Genomic DNA, 25,769 nt, shown 5'->3' on the forward strand with positions numbered 1-25,769 from the left:
AAAAAAAAAAAAAAAGACACAGCCCAGGAAGACAGACAGAATAGGGAAGGGTGACACAAGAGCCATCCAGCGAAGACTCAGAGCTAAGTAAGCCCCAGTGAAGGAAGAAGAGTCAGAAAACAAAGATGACTCTGATGTCTAGACCCATGGTGCTGACACCAGAGAAGAGAAAGAGGAGGGGTAGGGGGCAGAGCTGACGAGTGAGTCTGGCCAGGCTGGGGCTGAGGCTCCTCAAGGGCACCACTGAAAGCCCAACTGCCCTGGTAAACAGCCCATGAGACCAAGGGAAGGCAGGCAGGATCTGGACTGGGCCTTCTAGCCCAGGACAGGCAGGTTGGAGCTGTGCCAGTGGAGCAGAGCTGACAGGGAAAATGACATTGCAGAGTCCCTGGCACAGGAACCTCAGACACACAATGAAGAGAGCGACATGGTCAGGTGAAGAATCTGTCCATCCTTCAAGAAGCTCTCATGCCATCAGTGTGAAGAGACAAACACAACGTTGTAAAATCATGACTGACTAGGGAGAACGCAGCTAGCTTTGAAAGCAGGAGTGAACATAAGAGCAAGAAGGCGAAGGGGAAGATGATGCTAAGAGAAAGAGCCAGCAGAACAAGCTGGAACTCAGGCATCGCATCACAGAGAGGAGCTGACAGTGAGGGCTGTGCACACCAGGTGTCCCGACATGACGTGGGAACTGTCTTAGGGATTCCGCACTCCTGGCCTCTGTTCACCTTCCCAACATTACTAACCGGATGAGACAAACCTGACCAGCCTGGAGCAAACAAAGGGGAAGGATCCTACCCAAGGTCCTGCACCTTCTACCAGCACCCGGCACTTTCAGTAGGAGGGCCCACGCAGAGGACCACAGCCGGCATCAATGCTGTTTCCTGTGTACTAACCTGGAAAGGGCGAGGCATTTCAAAGGAGAAGAAAGCCTACAATACGGCCCCCTCTCTACAAAGTATTAAGGGGTGAGGCCAAGGATGACACCCTGAAAGATCTTTTACCCTCAGAGAGTGACACTGTGGTTCCAGTCTTACCCTGATGACACCAGGGATAGCCTTCGAAACTATTCCTCACCGTGCATACCCCCTTATTCCCACTCAGTGATTCACTACCACCAGCAAGAAAAGTGTTTAAAGGCGACAACAACAAAATCCAGAGTTCCCCCCACCCCTGAGCTTTATTGAATTACCTATGCCCCAAGACAGGAAAATCTAGATTTGGACAACTGCTTACTGAACAGCTTTTCACAACAGTGGTCCATGCTCTGTGGAAGCCCTCCCTCTAGCCAGTTGCTCATCCAAATTGAAAAGTAACTGGCATTTAAAATGTCAGTTGAAAAAATAAAAAATAAAAAAAAATAAAATGTCAGTTGAAGAACAACATTGACACCTTGTGATGAACATCCCAAAGTATGGAATACAAAAGCCAAATATCTCCTGTCTGTTTGCTGGAAAACAAACCTGCAATCTCAGGGCTAATAAAGGTTCACTGCCTCACCCCACACACACACTAAGGCAACTCTGGCAGACTTGATTACTACTGTGGAGATGGTAAAGCTAGCCTGGGGTCTCCAGTGTGAGCCAAGGCACCTGACTGCTTTCCTACAAACAATATAAAACTCCCATGGGAAGTATGTGGTTTTGGTGCATGCCCTGGTCTAGACGTTCCAAAGTCCTAACTTCACCAAGATTCCCTAGTTTCCCATGACACTTACCAGCAAGCATTACTAAGAAACTATGGCTCCCAGGATCACAATACACTGAAAGAATTTTTTATTAATTTTTATTTTTAATTTTGACACAAGGTCTCACTTATAGTGTAGGCCTGAAACTCACTATGCAGCCCAGGTTGGCCTCAACCTTGAGACCATCTTCCCTCAGTACTAGGTTTTAGGGCAAACGGGCAGTACAAAGCCTACTAGCTGGTGCAGGTTATTAATTAGCATATACTCCTAAAAAGCACAACCAGGAGACTAACGTTCTCACTCTGAAGCGAAGGGCCGTTAAGGAATGCAGACAATGTGGGTAGTATAGCTGTTGTTGGAGACAGGGCCTCATGTAGTCCAGGATGGCCTAGAATTTGACATGTAGCCAAAGATAATGATAAGCTCTTGGTCCACTCTCCTGTGCCACCTGAGACTAGGATTAGAGAGGCTTGTACCTCATGCCCGGCTGTGGCTATATTTTCAAATTATAAGCCAAATAGCAAAAATGTTATAAATCAAGAAGAAATAGGAAACGAAAAAAACGTTTTTTAAACTATCCCCATTCGGGACAATGTTAAGTGAGTAGAGGAAAGAACAAAGAAACCGAGCCTGGGAGGAACTCAGCTCCCAGCTAGCATTCCACATCTACCACAGCAGAAAGCTCCCGAGAGAAATGCTTTCGGCAGAGCAGACATGGCTGCCTGCTAAAAGAAGCAGGAAGGTTCACTAACTTTGACAAGTACAACTTAGAGTTTCTGGGTGCATGATGATTCCTGCAGTTCAGGTAGGTAATTGGGTTGATAAGCAGACATTTAATCTGGCTCAGAAAAACTGAGTCTCGGGGCTGGCGAGAGGTCTTGGCTAACAGGACAGTAACAACAGTAGTGAGGACAGAAAGAAAGATCCCAGGAGCTCACTGACCAACAAGCCTGGCAGAGATGAACGCTACCATCAGTGAGAGGCCCTGCCTCAAGCAAATAAGGTAGAGAGTGATGGAGTGAAACAGCCAATGTCTGACTCTGACCTCTGGATATGCATATTCCTCCTCCATGTGTGCACACACAGTCACATACACACACATACATATGCACATGTGCACATAGAATGTGCATTTACCACCACACCCCACACAAAAGAAAGTCTATGTTGTTTTGTAGCAATGAATTACTACAACCGTGATTTTAAAAAACACCTATAAACTATACAACTTAACACCACCACTTCTACCACAAGAACCAGAATGGTTAAATGAACTGGAGTAAACAGGACAATTGGAGGTACTGGGGACTGAACTCTGCACCTCACGCATGGCAGGTGAGTGCTTTTCCACTGAGCTATCCCCGCAGCCCCACCCACTACATCTCCTATGGTATCCCATCTCTCACCTCCTATCCTCCTGAACAGCTTAGAGCTTTCTGCACCCTTTAACACACCCTCTTTTCTCAGTTAACTATCCCAAGTGCCTCCCTTTTCTCTAAGTTGGGGATTTTTCTTTGAGCACTATTGTTTTGTCCCATAAGATAGCATAATCTCATACTTAGAAAATACCTTTTTAAAAAATGTTCTCTTCCTATCATTTTACTAAGGAAAATCGAGGTCAGTTTATTCTCATTTCAACTATTTCTGGACACTCTATTCTTCACTTACTACAGCCCCAATTCAATAGACTCAAAAGAATGTCCATGCAATTAGTAAACCCTGTCTGTTTACACATCCCAAGCAGTCAAACTGAAGACACCTCTCGAACACAGGCCAAAGGTCATCAAACATATGTGGCAGCTTTCGGGTTATTGTCCCATAAGAGTAATTTTCACAAGTCACGTAACTAAACTCTATGTCAATAAATATAAGATTCAAGGCTCACAAAGGAAAGGCCACTTGTATAATGTTTATAAGATAACCATCCTTCAAGAATCCTTCTGGATTCTTCCACTAGAAAATCTATAGAGGAGATGTAAGGCTCTAAAATTTATGATGTGTTAAGTAAACATTAGAAAAATGCTACCCAAATCAAATGTCCACTAGCAATCTGAGCTGAACAAAGGCTGAGTGTTGTGCTGACTATATTGGGACAGGTCCCCTGGGAAGTGATCATCTACCACATGAAAAACTGAAGCTAGATGTTTAAGTCTTTCAAACTTAATTCCTAGCATTTCATACAGACACGCATCCATACAGAGAGCAGAGGCACTTAAGCCTCTACGCCTTGGATCTCTGCAAAGCTCCCCTGGCCCTGTCGCGAGGGCCCTCTTAAGGTGGCCAGCAAGCTAAAAGCCTAGGCCACGCCTAGGGCTGTGGGTGGGCTCTCCTGGGGAAGCATCTTTGGTAAGTTCCGGTGATGTCCATGCTCTGCAGACCAGAAAGAGCCTCACACTCTGCTTTCGGATCTGCAGTCTGCAGCTGCTCTTTCCCAGTACCCAGTGAGAGGAAATGGCTTTTCAAAGACTGTCAAGGAGATAAACTTAAATCACTGAACAACAGGATTTATGGAGCCTTCACTAAACAATGCTACTAAGCCTTAGCGCTGGCCTCTCAGGTCTGACACATCCCTCACACCTCAGCCCTACAGAGCCACAGACAGAGATCATTCAAATCCAGGAGACCCTAGGGAGGTTCTTACCGCAGCAAAGAGAAGACATCGTAAGAATTGCGAACATAGTTCTGGTCCACCTGAAGGAGGTTCTTCTGTACATTTGGATGACCCTGAAAGGCAATGGTGAAGAAAGTAAACAAAGAGAAACAAAATCTGTGCCAGGCCAACCACACTTGCCTTTCTCAGGATATGACTCATCAAAGACCTGGGTCCACTTAAAATGTTAGAGACCCAAAAAGTATAATCTCTGTGGAACCCCCATCAAATCTTTCAGACAAGTGGATTTAAAACTCAGTTCCTTCTCACTGTTCCCACAGAAACAAACAGTTCTGGTTGCGGACTGTGGTTGGCTTTCCAGGGATGGTTCAGAGTCCTTCAGTACATTCTGTGACTGCAGAAGGGTGGGCTACTCTTCCCAGGAGGCTGAGTCCCAACACCACGCTGTCTCTGGATGCCCAAGTCCCACTTGGGAATATAAGAAAGAAGTGTTCCCACCTACACAAGCACCAAGAATATAACACAGTGACAAAGGAACAAGTTACTTAAGAAAGGCAGTGTAAATTGTAGTTAATAAAAGGACTGGGCACTGGGGCTATGGCCATTGATAGGGTGTCTGCACAGCATGTGTAAAGCCCTATATTCCATTAGCAGCACCCAGAAAACAGAGATGTGGTGATACATGCATAATCCTGACACTCAGGGGGTGGAGCCAGGAGGATCAGAAGTGCAAGGTCATCCTTAGCTACACAGTAAGTCTAAGGCCAGCCTGAGCTACCTGGGGCCCTAAAAAGACTCTGGACCCAGACTTTCATGATCCTTTCAAACCCTTAATGTACCAGGTCTGTGACTGTCACCTATACCTTTTTAGTCAATTGCTTTCCCTGTCTGTAACATAGAAATGACAGTTGTGCCTACCTCATAAATGTTATAGGAAAATTTAGTATTCATAAAACAAGTTATGCAAACACTAAGTATCTGCTATGACCAAGACACAGACTTTTTTTTAATGGTTTTAGAGCTTTATTGTAGAAAGGCAGGGGGAAAGATAGAAGAGAGAGAGAGAGAGAGAGAGAGAGAGAGAGAGAGAGAGAGAGAGAGAGAGATGAGAGGAGAAGACAGAGAGAGGAGCGAGCAAAACACAGCCTTTTTAATTAGTAATAAATACTGGCCAGGATGTGAGAAAAGGAATGTGAGTTAGCACAGTCACTATGGAATTCCATGTGGAAGTTTCTGGAAAAGGTAAAAATTTCTAGGAATGCATGAGCTACCAAAAATGACTCAAGAAGAAACAGAAAGCCAAAACAGACTTTTCATGCATGAAGAGGTTAAATCGGTAATCATAAGACTACTGCGAGAACTATATAAAGTCATAAAAGTGTGGAGGCAGGCAGGGACTTGACTAGTCAATCCTATAGTTATTTAAAATAACGATGATGATGATGATGATGATGATGATGATGATGATGATGATGATGATGATGATGATATACCAATGCAGCTCAAAGCCTTAAAAGGAGAAAGGAGGGGACCAAGTCTAAGTCACTGTATGAGATCAATACCACTCTTAGAACAAAGCCAAATGAAGCATAAGAAAACCTCATACTATTATACTTTATAAATACACACACTGAAATCTTCCATAAAATATTAGCAAAACTAACCTAGCAGCATATTGAAAGGATGGTTCCATGCTCTCTGCCAAGTGTTTCTGGATACATCCCCAAAAGAAAGCAAGGATCTGAATCTAGGATTTGTGTATCTTCAGGCATAGTAGCCTTATTCAAGACTGCCAATGGGTGGAAATAACCCAAGAGTCCACAGACAGAGGAAACAACAAACAAAATGTGGGCTATTCATACACATAGCTTTGAAAGAGGAAAAAAAAAATCTAGCACATGATCCAACCTAAGTTCCAGCCAGAACAATTAGGCAGGAAATACAAAGTACACCCAAATTGGACCAAAATAAAATGGAAAACATCTCATGTTCTGGATACTGTCAAGGCAGCAATAACATCCTAGGCCATTCACAGACTCAACACCTCTCCATCAAAATCCTATCTGCCTTTCCTACAGAAAGAAGAAAGCCAATTTTCAATCCCCATAAACTCAGAGGAAGCTGACAGATGACAAAGAAGACTTACATTGTCTGACTTCAAAACATACAGGGAAGCAACAGCAATCCAAACAAAATGGTCAGAGCCAGAGGACGACCAAAGAAAGGAAGGAAGGAAACAGATGGTGTAGAGATTAAACCCAAGTATCTATGATCAACCAACACAACATATCAACAGCAGGGTGCCAGGGCTAGGCAAGGGAGAAATAAGCTCGTCATAGAAGGTCAGGACTGGGTGGCCACATGCCCAGTAGCACTGGTGCTAGACAACCTCGGAGGGAACAACAGTGAAGAGTTTCTTCATTCACACGAGGACAGCTATAACAATACTATCAGCCTACACCAACAAAATGCAGAAGAACTAGCATCCTTACAGATCAATGTTGTTGCCACCAAGAAGGATATCTTAGTTAGGGTTTTACTACTGTGAATAGACACCATGACCAAGGCAACTCTCATAAGGACATTTAATTGGGGCTGGCTTACAGGTTCAGAGGTTCAGTTTAATATCATTAAGGAGGGAACATGGGACCATGGCAGGCATGGTGCAGGAGGAGCTGAGAGTTCTACATCTTCATCTGAAGGCTGCTAGCAAAATACTGATTTCCAGGCAGCCAGGGTGAGGGTCTTAAGCCCATACCCACAGTGACACACCTATTCCAAAAGGCCATACCTCCTGTGAGTGCCACTCCCTGGGATAAGCATATACAAACCATCACACAGAAGAAGTTCCATAATGCCTCAAAATGTTAAAACCTGGAACTAGAAAATAATAATGTTTTGTTGTTTTACTTTGTTTGTTTTATGTTTTCAAGACTGGGTTCTCTGTGTTAACAATCCTGGCTGTCCTAGAGCTCACACTGTAGACCAGGCTGGCCTCGAACTCAGAGATCCATTTGCTGAGATTAAAGGCAAAAGGCATTCTCCACCACTGCCTGGCAATAACAATTTTGCTCCCAGGTTCCTACCAAAAAGAACTGAACACAGGCACTCAAACAAGAATTTGCCCTCAAATGTTATGATAGTCAAAGGATACAACCCAAATGTCCATCCAAGGCTAATAGATAAAGTGTGTATGGTACAGCCTCAGAAAGATGAAGTGCTATTATATAATATGTAGATAAATATATTATATGCAAATATAAAAACATGCTACATGAAAACTGCTAAACCCAAAAGATCACACACTATGTGATCCCACTGACATGGAACGTCATACACCATATGATCCCACTAACATGGAATATCACACAGTGTGATTCCAATGACATGAAATGTCATACACCATGTGATCCCACTGACATGGAATACACAGACTATGTGATCCCACTAAAATGGAATATCACACAGTGTGATCCCACTGACTTGGAATGTCACACACCATGTGATCCCACTGACGTGGAATATCACATAGTATGATCCCACTGACTTAGAATGTCACACACCATGTGATCCCACTGACATGGAATATCACACAGTATGATCCCACTGACATGGAATGTCACACATCATGTGATCCCACTGACATGGAATACACTGAAGACGTGAATCTGTAAAGACCAAAAGCAGAGAGCTCTGGGAGGTGGGTGTGAAGAAAGGCACACTGGAGCTCCAAGTTTTCTTTAGGATGAACTTTTACTGATGTGTCTGTCTATGTGTTTGTGTGCATGCGAGTGCAGGTGCTTGCAGAAGATGGCACTGGGTCCCCTGGAGCTGGAGATATAAACAGTTGGAAGCTGTCTGACTTGAGTGCTAGGAACCGAACTCATATCCTCTGTAAGAGCAGGAAGCATTCTTAACAAGAGCCATCTCTCCAACACTCTTGGGTTTTCTTTAGGATAACAGAATGCTTGTCAACTTGATAGAGACAGCAGTTACATGAGCAGCACTTCAATTTTAGAAGACCTGGCTAGAAAATAATGTCATATCATGAAGATGAGAAGACGATGACACACAGGAGAGACAGGAGATTAAGCTATAAAATAACTTAGCTTTCTTAGTTTATCTAAAAAGCTGGTGTGTACTTTTTTCTAGTTATTAAAAATCACCCAGGGCCTGGAGCGGCAAGCTCAGGGGTTAAGAGTGCTTGCTCTTGGAGAGGACCTGGGCTGGGTTTCTAGCACCCACATGGTTGGCTTACAAACATCTATTACCCAAGTTCCAGGGAATCCAGCAGGCACGTATGTACTATTCATAAATGCAGGCTTGCAAAACAGTCATACACATAAAGTAAAATAAATAAATCTAGTATTTTTTTTTAACTATCCAAGCCAGTTGTGGTAACATAATTACTGTAATCCCATCACTTAGGAGGCTGAGACAGAACTTGAAGTGTAAGGCCAGCTTGGGTGACATCTGTATGAAAAATAAAAATAAGGAGCCATGAGGAAGGTTGAGCCAGGAAAGTGCTCGCCTAGTGCTGGTGTAAAAGCCTGGTGTGGAGGTATAGATTCGTTAATACGGCCCCAAGAAAAGCAGCAACAGGAGAGTCCAGGAGGTCCGCTGCCTGGCCAGCCTACCTGAATCTGGGAGCCCCGAGTTTAGTGACAGACCCTGTCGCGAAAACTAGGATGAAAACTGACTGAGAAAGGCACTGGTGTCTATCTCTGGCCTCCACATGCATTCACACACATGTGCACATATAACCCCACTCACAAGTTTAACACACATACACACACATTTAATCTACACGTGTCAAACACACATCTACAAGCAGCACATGATAACAGGGAGGGAACAATGAACTGAAAAGCTGCAGTCAGGCTTTAGCCCACTCTACCTGTCAGATAAGGAAGGAAAATCGTTTCACTCCTCTTGTCCTCAGTACTTATAACTATAAAATGAGACAACTACTAAAAGCATCAGTGAAACAAGAATGCTTATGTGGGACTGCAAGCTGGTACAACCACTCTAGAAATCAGTTTGGTGGTTCCTCAGAAAACTGGACATAGTACTACCGGAGGACCCAGCTATACCACTCCTGGGCATATACCCAGAAGATGCTCCAACATGTAATAAGGACACATGTTCCACTATGTTCATAGCAGCCTTATTTATAATAGCCAGAAGCTGGAAAGAACCTAGATGTCCCTCAACAGAAGACTAGATACAGAAAATGTGGTACATTTACACAACGGAGTACTACTCAGCTATTAAAAACAATGACTTCATGAAATTCACAGTCAAGTGGATGGAACTAGAAAATATCATCCTGAGTGAGGTAGCCCAATCACAAAAGAACACACATGTTATACACTCACTGATAAGTAGATAATAGCCCAGAAGCTTGGAATACCCAAGATACAATTCACAAAGCACATGAAGCTCAAGAAGAAGGAAGACCAAAGTATGAATACGTTGGCCCTTCTTAGAAGGGGGAACAAAATACCCATGGAAGGAGATACAGAGACAAAGAATGGAGCAGAGACGGAAGGAAAGGCCATCCAGAGACTGTCCCACCTGGAGCTCCATCCCATATACAGTCACCAAACCCAGACACTATTGTGGATGCCAACAAGTGCTTGCTGACAGGAGACTGATATAGCTGTCTCCTGAGAGGCTCTGCCAGTGCCTGACAAATACAGAAGGGGATGCTAACAGCCATTCATTGGACTGGGCACAGGTCCCCAATGGAGAAGCTGGAGAAAGGATGGAAGGAGCTGAAGAGGTTTGCAGACCCATAGGAGGAACAACAATATGAACTAACCAGTACCCCCAGAGCTCCCAGGGACTAAACCACCAACCAAAGAATGCACATGGAGGCACCCATGGCTCCAGCTGCGTATGTAGCAGAGGATGGCCTTGTTGGACATCAATGGGAGGAGAGGTCCTAGGTCCCGAGAAGGCTCGATGCCTCAGTGTAGGGGAATGCCAGGACAGGGAAAGAGGAGAGGGTGGGTTTGGGGGAGGAGGGGATGGGATAGGGGGTTTTCGAAGGGGAAACCAGTAAAGAGGATAACATTTGAAATGTAAATAAAGAAAATATCTAATAAAAAAGAAAGAAAAGAATGCTTATGTGGAGAGTCCTGTGTCAGAGCCATCGTTCCAGTCAAATGTGGCTGTGAGAAACACTCACACTTGCTGCTGATACTCGCAAGCCCAATGGCTAGGTGCTATTCTTAGCCCCACTTTAAAGGTGAAGAAACTGAGACACAGGAGGATTAAGGGGAAGAGCCACACAGTCTGGCTCACAGCCTCTGCTCTTAAGGACCTTGGTAAACTCGGGGATCTCCCAGACCCTTTCTGGTCTAAAATTCTCAGGCTACGTACATTTAAAGCAGCTTAAGGACACTATGAAGCTCTTTGACTTCACCCTGCACTTAGCAATTAACATTCTTCAAATATGCCAAGAGCCTCACTCTGGACGACGACTAACTGGGCCAGCTGTGCAATCCTCCAGGTTCTGGTGAGGGTTATAATGGAAAGAAACGGCTCATTTGTATCTGGTTATCTGTGGGAGATAGTGCCAAGTGCCAAAGAGCCCAGGAAAGATTTGCACGCCACTCAAAACTCTTCTGAAGCCAGGCCTAAGGATTTCCTTCCACAGAGGGACTCTCTCTGCCTGGAGGGGGTCTGGGAAACTGCTGGGGAAGCAGACAGTCCGCAGCCCCAGCGGGCGGATGAGCTGTATTTCTAGATTAGGGGTCAGGGCACTTCTTCCATAAAGGGTCACAAGGTATTTTTGAGACTGGGAAGACAGTTAAGTGGCAGATGAGGCCTGAATTTGATCCTCAGTGCTGAGGCAGGGGACATGGGGCACAGCTAAAACTCGGTGTTTTCAGCTTTGCAAAGACACATGTCACATCTGAGTATACTCTTAGTTTCATCTTTCAAATTCTTGAAAATTTAAAAACAAATTATTATTGGTTTGCAGACCACACAAAACTTAAACTATGTTAGTGCTCCCAGCAAGGTCACCTTGAAAACGTGGGCTGTCCTAGCTGAACTTATCATCTTCACAAACACAAAAGCAATATAGAAGTAACCCACTGCTGGGCGTGGTGAGCACGCCATTAACCCTAGCTTGTGGGAGGCAAAGGGGGGTGGGCCTCTGTGAGATTTGGGGTCAGCTTGGTCTACGTAGTAAGTTCCGGGACGGCCAGAGCTAAATAATAAAATCCTGTCTTGAAAAAATTAAAATAAATAATTTTCAAAAAGGAAGGAAGGAAAGAAAGAAAGAAAGAAAGAAAGAAAGAAAGAAAGAAAGAAAGAAAAAAAAAGAAAGAAGGGAGGAAGGCAGGGAAGAAGGGAAGGAGGGAGGAAGGAAGGAAGGAAGGAAGGAAGGAAGGAAGGAAGGAAGGAAGGAAGGAAGGAAAAGAATTCTCTTAGTAGGCCAATCAGTTTACATGAGCCTTTATTCATGAATTAGGTGTATTAAACACCTAATATACAAAGAACATTAAGCTTGTTTCTCACTATCCTCAGAAAGCACATATACCAGTTAAAGGCCCCGGTAAAATAAATAAAGGGGTCATAGACCAGCTTAAAACCAAATTAAACCACACAGGTGTTCTGACCTGTCGAGAACTCCATCTAGCAAGCACAGAGCAGCCAGGGCTGCAGAGCTGGCAGTGTGTGGGCTGGGTTAAGTGGTCCTGGGAGCCTGAATGGCTGGGAAGGAAAGCCCCACCCAGACTGAACACCTTCAGCCAAAGCGTGGCAGCAGGAGACAAACTGCACTCAGACAAAATCCAAGTGTCCTGATTCGTTCGGCTTCAGGAACTCTGATGGTGAAAGCGATGGTAGACATGGCTGGGTAAGTAGGCCGGGAGCCCTGACACCAGGCCACAAATGAAGACAACCCACGGGCATCAAAGCTCAGGAAGGGTGTCTAACACTGCAGTGTGACTATCAGAGCTGTATATAATAAAGGCTACTTAGAGAAGGACTAATGTGACGAGCTGGCGGAAGCAGAATGACCAACTATAGTGAGTTGGCTGTTATAATAGTCCAGACACAGGCACAGGGAGATGGCTAAGAAAATGAGGTGGCGAGTGACTGGGGAAAGAGCTCAGCCTCACCAGAGACACTTGTCATGGGGACGTCACTCAACCTCGCACAGACATTTGCCTTTCTCAGTTTCAACTAGGCCAGCACTGGAAAGCACATTGGGGTCTGTGCACATGTGCACACAGGACCCAGGCTGTCTGTGAAATCAGCAGGTAGCTATTTTAGGAGTAGTCTGTATACACACGCAAACATGTACATATGCCACACACAGAGACACAAAAAAGTACACACACACACACTTATTGTACTGAGAACTCTGACTCGACAACAGCAGTGGGAAAGAAGGGGTGGGGAGGGAGGGGCGGGATGGAGCACAATGGAAGGAATCTGAATGGAACACACAGACAGAGCAGATGATGACAATTTACTCAACATAACTTTTAAGCAAAGAAATAAAGTATGCCATGCAAGATTAAAGAGATGTGGTGAGCAAGACAGAGCAGACACAAGCAGCAGAGTCCACAGGCCATCAGGAGACTGGCCACTGCAAGAATCCAGCCCTCTAGAGGTGGCTGGCTGGGTTATGGAATGGAGATGGAAAAGAAGCTAGGGAGACCAGAGTTGTTTCAATGGACTCTGAAGGACCCAGTGGCTGCTTGAATAGAGCAGAGGGGGAGCGGGGGGGGGGGGGGGGGGGGGGGGGGAGGGAGGGAGAGACATGAGCCTGGGATCAACAACTATATAGTTAATGAAAATGTGGAAAACTGAACAAAAAAATAAGTCTGGAAGTCAGAAGAAAAAAAAAAAAAAACAAACTCCCTTTACAGTATAAATAATAATTTGGAAACAAGTGTCTATAAGAAATGGTCAGAAACCACTGAGCAAAACAGACTGAATTCTGGGTAAGGACCCTCACAACTACTAAGGACCAAGTAGTGCATGCCATCAGGACCCCTCCTGGGGTCCCCACCATAGACTCCCTCCCACCAAGCGTCTGCTAAGCCATGACTACATGCCAGGGCATGCTACACACCAGCAATAAGCTACACCAGAGCAGACACTTGCCCTGGCTTCATACACAGGACAGTCAAACAAGAAAGAGATGAGACAACAGGCAAATAAGGTGCTGAGGGAAACGCCAGGCATCATGGGAGCGTAAGAAGAACCGTCCTAGGGAAATGGGTCTAAGTGACAAGGACAAATTTTAGCATGAGAAAGTGTTTTAGAAGCCGGGCAGTGGGGGTGCACACCTTTAATCCCAGCACTCGGGAGGCAGAGGCAGGCGGATTTCTGAGTTCGAGGACAGCCTGGTCTACAAAGTGAGTACCAGGACAGCCAGGGCTACACAGAGAAACCCTGTCCCCCCCACCCCCCCAAAAAAAAAAGTTTTAGAAAGGGTTCAGAAAGAAGAAATCAGACCTTGGTAAGACTGCAAGCCACTGATTAGTGAGGACAGATGCTACTGCCTTGATGTGAAACAAGAAACTACATTAACACTTTAGAAATGGAAAAGCCACAAAGCCCACAGTGAAGGAGTGGACGCTGGCAGGCTCCATCGGCACTGGTTCAAAAAGAGGGGATGACGGAAGACAGCCTGGGCTAAGAGGGGGGTGGACAAATGGTCACAGTGGCAGAGGGGAGAAACCTGCTCTATTGGGCCAAGAGGGTGCACCGGTCTCCGAAGCACCTGACCAAAGTCCAGCTGGCCAGGAAGGAGCCTGGCGGGGAGACGGGGCGGGGGGCGAGGGGCTAAAGGGACCTCCTAGCACCCGGTCATAAGCGCAAAAGCACCTGTAACTCCAAGCTCTGTGGACTCTAATGCCCTCCCCACACACACAAACACACACACACACACACACACACACAAATAAACAAATGAAGAAAGTTTTTAAGAAAATTTGGATACAATGGGCTACGGAGAACAAAAGTGGAGCAGAGCCTGAGGACAGCGTAAGCGATCCCCTACAGGTTTCCAGTGTAAGCACCGATGCTGGGCGCACTGTCTTCGCGTGACAAGTGAGCTTTGCACAGCCCAGACTCACCAACCTGGACAGAATAAGAAATCAGATGGGGAAGAAGACAAAAGAGACAATAAAACAAAGCTGGCGGCTTGTCCCACAGATGGGGAAGTGTCCTTTCTGCGGTTACAGTAGGCTGGTTACAGTACTCAGGAGGACGGCTACCTGCTGGATCCACAGCAGCCTGGGTCCCATGTGCACGTGTGCATGGACACTAATTCGCTTTCAGGTGCTGGCCAAGTTGAAACTGAGGAAAACTGCAAGTGTCTCTGCTAAGCATCTGCAGGCCTTGGACACCCTCTGCTGGGACTCTGATGAAGCCCAGATGCTGCACCATTAACGAGGGAGGGGGAGACCTCTTCTCAGACACTGAGCTCAGTACGGACACCCTCCTGCCCCCAGTGTGGCCACAGCTTCAGACGTGCCTTTCCTCTCTGGAAACCGTGAGAAGCACTGTGCAGTAAGGACAGCATTGTAAGCAAAGACACGTGAGTCCTGAAACGGGCATTACTGCTTTCTAAGGAGCATTCAAAGCAATAAGGAAGGTTCTTTTCAATTAAGGTTCTTAGGTTTAAAGTAAGAAGTCACAACTAGAAACACTCAAGCAGAAGGTGAACGAAGAGTCTCGGTGCTGCTACTTTCCGAAGGACAGGAAGGCCTGCTGGAGTGGCCGCCTCTGGAGTGTGGTGTCCATTTTACAGCAGGGCAGTGCAGGGAGGAGGAACAGAACTCAAGTGGACTGCATTCGTTCCTGGAAAAATGTGCACCAAGCAGAGAAAACACTAAAGCCTGAGACCATACAAGTGAGACAGTGGGCTGGGGAGAGCCATTGGCCAGGGAAGTACCTGCCAGGCAAGCATGAGGGCTTGTTCAGTAAAAGTCAGGTAGAGGAGCTGTGTGTGTGTGTGTGTGTAACTGGTTTGCGGGGTGCTGAGGTAGGCGGATCACTCCAGCCCCAACAGACCAATAAACTCTGGGTTCAGTGAGAGACTGGGTCCCTGATGATGACGGCAATAATGTAGAGAACAGTAAAGTAAGACACTTGTCACTGACCCCCAGCTTCCATACCTACACATGCACATGGGGACACACAGACACACAAAGACGTGCAGCTGCACACAGGAGCATATACCTTAGAGGCAGAAAGAGTACATACAAAATCTCCTACAACCAGGGAGAAGACAGCAGACGTGATGGAGGAGGAGCGGGCAGCAGCGGTGTGGCTAACCATCATCACTGGACGGAGTAAGGGGTCCCGGCTTGTGGGGAAGCTTGAACTGCACTGACTTTTCAGAGGTAAGAATGTCTTCATTCCAAATCTAATCTAAAAGAGACTAAGGATTTTAAACAAACAAAAGGCTCAGCTCTGAGTCTGGGGAGGACAAACCTCAGGCTGATGGTGTTTACCTCTAAAAAATCTAAAGCATCCCTGCAAAGCATCTCTCTTGGCTTCCCATCTCCTGGTGCTACACACAATTCTCAAAAGCTCAAAAAGTATGCTATGAAGACAAGAGCCTCCAGACTCATAACAGGAAATGGGGCCTTCTCCCAGGTTATTTTCTGGCTTCAATGAAGGCAGAGAATGGGGACCACACTGTAGCAGAAGGATTTATAAATATAAATTACAGGATAAGACTATTTTCCAAACATCTGTCAAAAAAGTTAATTTGATCCAAGAAGAAAGGGGAGTGGGGGAGCCAGAGGGAGGCCAAATGCAGTGACTAATGGGTGTGACTTCAGTGGATCTGGGTGGGGTGTCGGCTTCAGTTCCCAGCACGTCTCCGCTTCAGTAATACCTCGTCAGTCTAACGAGGCACTGGCCTGAGCGCTCTCCTCCAGTTCTCTGCACTGCTAGTGGACAGTTCTAATTAAATGTGAAACTACAGGCCTGGGACTCTGACCCACCACCTCAAGTGGGAGGGAACGCAGACACCACGTGGCCCAGTTCAGAGATACTAGCTTCTAAGTGAGTCAGACCAGAGTGCAAATGAAAAGCCTGCTGCCTACCTACTGGCTGTACAATCCTGCATCCACAGCCTGATGATGTCTTCTGAGTCGCTTTGCCCATCCACTGAAAATGGCTGTGTCGTGGAGCTGCTCCACATTAAGTGGACATACACACTGTACCTGGTATAATGTCTGCCATTTAAAGGCCTTGGCAAGAAGACTGGCAATGGGAGGTTTTCAAAGCCCTGTCCCTGCCTGATGCAGTAGTGGATCAAGGATGGTTCTGAAACAAACTCACCCATATTTACAAGGTCAGATACCAAGATGTGTTAGAACAACACAGGCAGCAAACAGACAGCCCTGACCATCTATCTGTCCAGTCTGTTTCGTTTACTGGTGTCTGTGTGCTCACGCACGGACACAAATGATGACTGACTGAGATACATGTAAGAACAACTTTGAAAAGTTCTCCATTTTTCAGGACTGAAGAGATAGCTCAGCAGCTGGGGGCATCTTACTACTGCTCTTTCAGAAGACCCAGGTTCAATTCCTAGCCCCCACACAGTGGCTCATAATCATCTATGACTCAAATTCCAAGTGGTGCACTTACATACATACAGGTAAAACATTTATATTCACAAAAAAGAAAAGGTTTTTCAACTTTTTAAAATTCTGAGCAGAAATGATCTACTGCCCAGCTCCATGTTAATCAAACACAGGCTGAACTTGAGACAAAAATCCCAACTTGTAAGTGCTCTGCTGTGTACTACAGGGCAAGATGCTCTCTGCCATTGTTAGACCCAGTGCAGGATGACCAAGAGCGAACAGCCACTGTCCAACCTCTCAGTCAGACCTAGAAGGGCAATTAAATGAAAACCTCTTCACTTTTCCAGGTTCTGCGCCACCCCCATGCCCCCACCCCACAGCCCTGCCCCACCCCCATTTACTTCAGTGACTGCGAGGCAAAGAAGATACCGATACTGCCAGCACCCCTCACAGTGAAGGAAATACAGCACTTTAGAAATCCCCCAAAGAAATGGAAAGGTAAAAAGGATAGCCACTACCTTTCCCCAGGTTACAGGGCAGAATGAAGAAAGGAGTCTAAAAGGAGGCAGAGCCACGCTCTGACTGCCACGCCCTCCATGCCCTCATCCTAGCACACAGCCTGCTCTTCCTTCCCAGGGTGGTTCCCTACTGCATCCCTGGCAGGCGCATGCTCCTGACCCTGGCATCAGAGACAGGCATTAGGATTGTGTGTACACTAAAAGGGGGGACAGACCCTCCAGAAGATTATAACAAGCTGGCACAGTTGCCCATGGTGGTCTGTCTGTCCAGAGGCTTCTAAAGTGAAGAACAGAAGCGTCAATCCTGCATGGAGATGGGGGAGTCACGGGTATAGAAAAACCAGCTGCTCTCTGTGCTTCAAATGCACATAACTGGAAGCAGAGCTGCCCCACCCGTCTCTGTGATTGCTGTAAAGATGGACTGAGATTGCTTAGAGGCAAGTCCTTACAGACCGAAGTATACAGTGGTTCTCGTACACTATCCACAGCTGTGCTGATCATATATAACTACAGCTGTGCTAGGTTATCATGTACAGCATGCCACTAACTTACATGAGAAGCTAGAAGGCTCCTGAGCCTCTGTGTCTTTATTTATGACATGAAGGCACTGGGCTAGAAAATTCCATTAGTTCATGCTTTTTTTTTTTTTTTTTTTTTTTTTTTTTCTTTTTTTAAGGCAGGATCTTATGATGAAGCCCATGCTGGCTTTGAGCTTGAGTCCCTCCTGCTTGGCCTCCCAACTTCTGAGATCACAGGTGAATGCAGCCATGCCTGGCTCCCTGAAGCAAACTAGTGATTGCTAAGTGATTGGTTAATAAGCACTGTCCGAGACCAAAGCTGGACTGTAAGTCAGAGCGCCTACATTTCAGAGGTGTAGGACCAGGATTCAAAACAGATGGGAAGCTTGCTCTCGCCCCTCGTTCCCTCAGCCAATGTCAGCCTCACCATCTACTCGAGATGACCATTTACGTGATTACATGTGTGAAACTCAGCAAGTTGCGATTTCAATCGGTTTCTTTCATTTGAAAAATGTTGATCTTTTTGACTTGAATTCCATTCCTGGTCCAATTTTCTTTTCACTAAAGTGAGAAAGCAGTGCCACCTACTGGATCCCTTTAGATATTGCTTTTGCAGTTTTTGGCGTGAAAAGAAAATTCTGCAGTCCAAATTTTTTACAATCTATCGAGGCCAGATAATTTAAGTGTCCCACCAGGGTAAGTTGTATGAAACTAAATACCACAAGGTTAAGATCAGGGGAGTTATGCTGAAGGAGATACCTCCCTCTCAAAATTCCCAAACTATGACAGTCCCAAACAAAGCCGTTCCACCTGCATTCACTGACCAGCATGGCAGGCCTGGGCTGGGAGCACTGTGCCAGTACAGTGGTGAACACTCAAGGTGTGCACACTCACCATGGGGTTCAGATCCTAGTGAGCACCATTCCCATGGGTTGCTGAACTCTACACACATGCCAGTCTCCTCATCCACACTACTATCGTGTGTAATTTAACCCCAGCCAGCTGAGGGCTGAAGTACGGTTGGTTTCCTGCAATTAGGGATGAGAAAAGAGAGCCAGTTTTCCCGGACTCTCCTCGGTAAGCAGCAGTCAGCTCAAGATGAAATCCAGAGCAGTCTGACTCTGATGTGGGTGTTTCTCATTGGCTTCCCAGTTAGCAAAGATGGCAGCCAGCAGCCTCCCAGAAGAGCGGATGCCAAAAAGATACCCAGGTCAGGGGAGCCGACCTGCACACATTATAGGCAATGTCCTGGATGTACATCTGAAAGGCTGCAAGCAAACTGCAAAGCCGATTCTATCTCCCACCCTCCCGACCCCATCCAGTAACCATTCCCCCAGGCACAGCCCCCCAGCTACCAGAGTCTCTGGGGTCTCCAACATTTGTTCAAAGTTCACCTACATCATTGCAGAACCCATGCAACTCACCGTCCAAGGTAACTTTTTAATCAATTCAGTGAAGACCATGATCTGGAATACATACATAATTGCCTTTCCTCTTACACACACACACACACACACACACACACACACAATGACTGTTCATCTGTATTTTACATTCTTTAGTCCCACCATACTTAGTTGAATAGGTATGCAGTAGGTGCTTAATGCTGGGGTAGTGAACAGAGGGTTGGAGGGGAGAGTAGGTAAAGATTTCAATCACATACTCAAAGACATACTTGCCAAGTAAATGAAATTGTATTACATAAAATTAATATGAAATTTTATAGCCGGATGAGGTGGGTCACACCTTTAATCCCAGCACTCAGGAGGAAGAGGCAGGCAAATTTCTGAGTTCGAGGCCAGCCTGGTCTACGAAGTGGGTTCCAGGACAGCCAGGGCTATGCAGAGAAACCCTGTCTCGAAAAACCAAAAAAAAAAAAATATATATATATATATTACACAAAGTTAATTAGAATAAAGTAGTCCTCAATAATGCCAGCAGAAGATTAAGCAAGGGATTGAACACCGGATCACAAGTCCTGGTGTGTGCTTTTCAAAGACTACACACACACACACACACACACACACACACACACACACACACACAGTGAGCTGTGCACACCATGCTGGAAGGCAGACTGGACAATGCTGTGGCAGACAGAAAAGGCTGCACCAGGACCCTAGAAACTCTGGTCCAGAATTCATGTTCTTAGAAATGTGCCGTTCTCAAAGACCTGTAACCTTTGAGTTTAAACGTCTCACTGTCACTCACAACTACCTTTCCAGCCCTCTGTTTCCCTTCGCTAATTAGAAACCTCTAGCAACTATCAGGTATTCTTTAATTCTGAACATGTACACGTAGGTTTGGTTTATTTTTTTTGTTTTGAGATGGAGTGCCATGTAGCTCAGGCTGGCCTCAAACTTTCTATGTAACAGAGGCTAACTCTGAACTGCTTCTTAATCTCCTTGCCTCTATTTACCACCATGACTGACTAGAATTCAAGTTTTTCTACTAAATCCTACAGCTGTTTAGTATCTGTAGCCTCCTGTCAAACAGACTGACAATCTCAATCAATACCACACATCACCTCTGGGACATTTCAACCCCTCTAGGGAACAGCAATTGCTGACGTGCTTTATTCCAGCCTCTGAGCTCTGACACTTTCAAAGAGCATCCCTTAAAATGTCACAATGATGTCCAAATTTTATAAAAGCTTCTCCTCAGCATGCCCACAAACTGAAGGCAGACTGGCCAGAGTGGGAAGGCCACATTCTGAGTAACAATAGTCTAGTTTGATTTTGTTTGGTTGTTTTGTGAGACACCGTTTCTCTGTGCAGCCCTGGCTGTCCTGGAACTTGCTCTAGACAAGGCTGGCCTCGAACTCAGAGATGCTCCTGCCTCTGCCTCCCAAGTGCACCGCCACCACCTGATTTGATCTCTTATAACACATAAACTCACTGTGGGATTAATCACCGTCACTTGACTGGACTTGCCTGTGACAGTGTTTCCAGAGACTTAGCTGAGGATGAAAATATCGACTGTCCATTGTGGGCAGCACCACTTCAAGGGCTGAGGTCTCAGACTAGATAACAAAAGGGGGGAAGTGTACGCAAGCTGAGCTTCTCACACTTACATCCACCTCTCTCTGCCTCCTGACTCATCACCTCACTGTGCTGCCGACATGCCCTCCCCTCCATGATGGAGTGAATCTCCGCAAACTATACCAAGTACCTGCTCCCTCCTAGAGTTGCTTTCTGCCAGGTGCTGTCACAGCAACAGGAAATGTAGGCAGGCCAGTATGGAAGGGTACCGGGAGAGAGGCTGCTGCGTGACCACCTGATAGCTTGGCTTTCGGGGGCCTTTGGAACTGGGTTATGGGTAGGATGTAGAAGAGTTTGGAGCTATGGATGAAAGAAACTCTACAATGCTAAAATAACTTAATGGGCTATTCTGGTGGGAGTGTAGAAACCCAAAAGAAGCATGGTCATTGGGGACGATACTCACAAAATGGACCCCATCAGGACCAGAGTATGTATGGTGTGGATTCTGCTCACTGCTCTCAGTCAGGTTCACGGAGCAGAAAGTATGCAGTCTGAGGAACAGCCTCATCAGATTTACAGTTGGAAGCGAGAAGAGTTCAGTGAAAGCAGCTTGAAATGTTGAAGAGATTAGCACCATTAAAGAGATACAATGAGTGCTGAAATGAGAGGTGAGGTGTCCAGGAGCAAGGTAACATCAGGTGGGCTGGGCTCTTCATGTGAATAAATAGGAACAAAGTAGAAAGCTAGCTTAGGGCCAGCACTTGCTCTCTCTACTTTCTGACAGTGGATACAATGTCTGATGCATCCTGTTCCTGCAGCCTCGCCTTCCTGTCCTGATCAACTGTATCCCTTCAAACTGTGAGCTAAAAGAAACCTGCCTCTCTTCAATCTCTCTTCTCAGATATCTCATCATAGCAGCCAAAAAGTACTAGTTTATCACGTACTTGTTTTTGTCTTTTATCATACAGTCAGCAGTTAAATCCCTTCTGTCTGGACCATTTACATACTTCATGCTCTCTTACATCACACATCACCCCTTTCAGGTCATTCCCTGTTGGTAAAATGTCTGTGAGCAGAAAAGCTCAGTGCTTAGAAATTAAATGTAGCTGTTCTGCCCTTTTGCCTGAAACAGTGCTAGAGGCAAGACTGCTCACTAGTGGGTGACAGCCAGCACTTTCCAGTTCAGACTTCTGGCACCTGCTGCACGTGATGAGGGTCCATTTTTACTCTCATTAGTAAGGAAAGCTCTTCTCCCTGGTAGCTTCAAGTTTCCCCCTTCAAATTTATTCTAAAGTTCTGAAGTTTCTTTTCCACACCCTTTTGTCTTTATCTCAGCCTAGAGCACTTGCTCAGCCACTTCCCTATACTTCAATTCCTGTGCCAGAATGTTCATTATTGTGTTTGATGGCTTTAGGTAAGTCTCTACATTTCTTTGATTTGCTTTTTGTTTGGTATAGACTTTCTTTAAAGATTTATTTTTTATTATATCTAAGTATACTGTAGCTGTCTTCAGACACACCAGAAGAGGGAGTCAGATCTCATTACAGATGGTTGTAAACCACCATGTGGTTGCTGGGATTTGAACTCAGGACCTTTGGAAGAGTAGTTAGTGCTGTTAACCACTGAGCCATCTCTCCAGCCCTATTTATTTTAATCTAGATTTTTTATTAAAGATGTATTTATGTATATGAGTGCTCTGCATGTATGCCTGCATGACAGAAGAGGGCATCAGATACCATTATAGATGGCAGTAAGCCAACATGTGATTGCTGGGAATTGAACTCAGGACCTCTGGAAGAGCAGCCAATACTCTAAACTGCTGAGCTATCTCTCCAGCCCAGAGACAGTCTTAATATATTCACCAATAGTCACAAAGATTGTCTATGGCTTTAAAAAAAAAAAAAAAAAAAAGATTGAAACCGCACCTTCTGGGGCTGAGGAAATGGGCTGGTGGTTAAAAGCAATCACTCAGCACTGCTCTTGCTGAAGACCAGAGTTCAGTGTCCAGCACCTCCAGCACACAGCTCACATCACCTGCAACTCTGGCTCCAGGGAGCCATGGCACAGCCACTCTCTGCAGGCTCCTGCCCTGGCACACATATCTTCTGTAGGGACCTGTGCATGTACACTTACACACATACACACACACACACACAGTCTCTGTAGGCACCTGTAACCATACACACAGACACATGATCACAAGTAATACAGATAAATCTTTTCGGACAATGCTTTTAAGCTTCAGCTGATATTGCAAGTGCTCCTTTGAAAGTTGCTAAAGAATTCTAAACTGACAAAGCTAATTAACTGGAGGACTACGGAATAAAATGTAATACACATAACAAGCACATACTCAATAAACATTTCCTAAGCATCTAGTTCTGAATCCCAGCTCTGCTATTTGCCTGCTGTGCAATCTTAGGAAAGTTACTAAATCTCTCTGTACCAGTTTCTCTTCTATAGATGAACAACTGTGGAGTTAAAACACAGTAAAGATGGAAAGTGTTTGCTGCCTGGTAGTGAATCAGGTACTCACTAAATAGTAGTTATTAAGCGCTCACTAAATATTAGTTACTGCTACTACTGTTAGGGTTAACTGTTCATTCCACGTTCCCAAGCTTCCACAAAGGAGGTAAATTTCCCAGTGCCCATCTTGAAAGAACCTCTCAATCCCTCTGGGCTGTAGCTTTCTCCTCCTCTGCAGCTCTAGGTAGTTTATCCATGAGCTCTGAAGGCTCCTCCCAGATGCTACACCATGGGGAACTGTCTACATGCACACACAACACTGCCCGGCTCGGAGGACCAGGCTTTGCGATAACGGGACGACTTCATTTCCATTTGTTCTGTTATTTTGGAGGGAAGAGGATCAGGTCAAGAGTCATGGCAAGCTTTTAGTCAAAGTTAAGCAACATTTGCCAGTCAGTTTTATCTGAACTCCATTTTCCTGTTACCCATCTTGTCTAAACTTGTTCAAAACTCACAAGCAGAAAGAGAAGCCGGGTACTGGTGCTTACCCCAACCCTCACCAACTGTGAGTCTCTAGCCATGGGGTTCTTGAGGGTTTAACTACAGCAGTGGGTACCACAGAACGCTTGGTAGACACTGGCTCTGAATGCTACCATTGCCTCTGACTGCAAGACTCTACCAGATGTAGAGTCAGGGACCAGCTGCAGGGTGAGTCACCCTCCCTCCCTCCCACACCAGGACAGCCAGCCTTGGCAATGGCAAACAGCCCAGCAATGGCAGCCTCACAAGTCTCTGACTTAATCTCAAATGTTTTTACTAAGTAAAAACCATGTCCCAAGCATTGTGGCAGGGAGTTGGGGGGGGGGGGGAAGGTCAGCATTGCTCATGTCAGTCTGACCCCACAAAGCTTACAGAGGGAAGAAGGACAGGCAGCTGGACAGAGCAGCACATCTGGCAGAGGAGACCTGGAAGATGTGCAAGGACTCCAGGGACTCAGAAGATGAAGTTGGGACATGAAGGGGAGACTTCTGGAGTAGGAAGTTCTAAAGACACCACCTAGCATAAATCTGCTTGCTGAAGCACAAAACACAATTTTTCTGTCCTTGGTTTACTTGACCACTGCATCTCCTTAAAAAACAAAGCAACAGAACCAGCCAAGCCCACAGTTTACCGAGATGGGAGGGAAGAAAGCAGAGACACTGGGCCCCAGACCCAGCAGCACGCGCTCTTCCCTTAGCCATGGACACTGCTTCTTGGTCACTCCACTGCCCGCTCCTCCTCCAGCCTGGGCTTCTCCTCCAGCCTGGGCTTCTCCTCCAGCCAGGGCTACTCAGTCCTTCTCTACTGCACTACCTGTTGCCAGCCTGTGTCACACATGACTTTGTGGCTTTGTCATCGCCCCACATTTATAGTTCAGTTTTCTCCAGGTTCAGGGATCCCAACGGCTACTTGCCGTCAACACGGGGGTTTAAAGACACTGCCCATGCCTGTGGCCATCTTACTTCAGGATCTGTGCTTTTCCTTCCCGCCCACCCCTCCATGTCACTAAGCTTCCTGTGGCTATCACCTTTCATCTATCCAGTTACTTCAAGCCAGAAATCCAAAGTCACCCTTGACATCTTTATTTCCTTTTATCTCAAAAGCAAACCACAAGAGATCCTAGTGATTTTCTCTCCTAAACCCCCAACTCTGTCGTCTTCTGAGCTGGGTATGTGACTCAGTGGTAAAGAGCTTGCCTAGCATGTGCCTGGGCCTGGATGTCATCTGTCTTCCCTACCCTGCTATGGCCCATTCCAAACTGTCATCTCTTGCCCATGGCACTGCAAGGTCCTTCTCACTGTCTCTCCAGTCACTCTTGCTCTTCAAAATAAAGAAAAGCTAAACCATTGTGTAAATCTGGTTAGAGCACATGCCTCTGTCCTGAGGATGAAATCTCGAAACTCCCCATGGGCTGGCCTAGGGCTACCCTCACCTCCCTTCTGTTCCCTCAGACTCACCGTGTACCCTTTCTACTCAGTGGCCTTTCAAGCTCAGCCTCCTCTCCTGGAAAGCTCTCTCCATTCAGCACCCACTCCTTTCACATACTGCCTTCTATTCAGAACCTGGATTATAATGTTAGCAACCAAATCCCCTCCTGGGACCAGGGCAGGCCATCCTCCTGTCTTAGCCAGACAGCTAGAAGAGAGGGGTGTGCCTGCACCCAGCCCTCCTTCACCACTGTGCTCTCAGCACTGAACACAGGAGCCAACCCTGGGCAGGCACTCAGGAATGACAGACAGGGTATCCGAGTGTGGCATTCACACAGCAGAGATTATGAACAACAGGGTTTCTGAGCAAAAGCAATATGAAGACTTTACAAAAGGTGGGAGAGGACTGTTTTGGTTTGGTTGGTTGTTTTGGTTTGGGT

The 25,769-nt window shown here is 46.0% G+C and overlaps 1 protein-coding gene across 1 annotated transcript in view; it reads right to left on the reverse strand.

The window, feature by feature from the left end:
- The window catches only part of Uvrag (UV radiation resistance associated), a 267,126-nt gene that overhangs the window by 181,824 nt on the left and 59,533 nt on the right, over positions 1 to 25,769 (reverse strand). Inside the window, exon 6 of the mRNA XM_021197047.1 lies at positions 4,332 to 4,414. Within this exon, the coding sequence (XP_021052706.1) occupies positions 4,332 to 4,414 (83 nt within the window). The remainder of the gene's footprint in view (positions 1 to 4,331; positions 4,415 to 25,769) is intronic.

The sequence above is a fragment of the Mus pahari genome, chromosome 1 (genome assembly GCF_900095145.1).
Source record: "Mus pahari chromosome 1, PAHARI_EIJ_v1.1, whole genome shotgun sequence".
Lineage (NCBI taxonomy): Eukaryota > Metazoa > Chordata > Mammalia > Rodentia > Muridae > Mus > Mus pahari.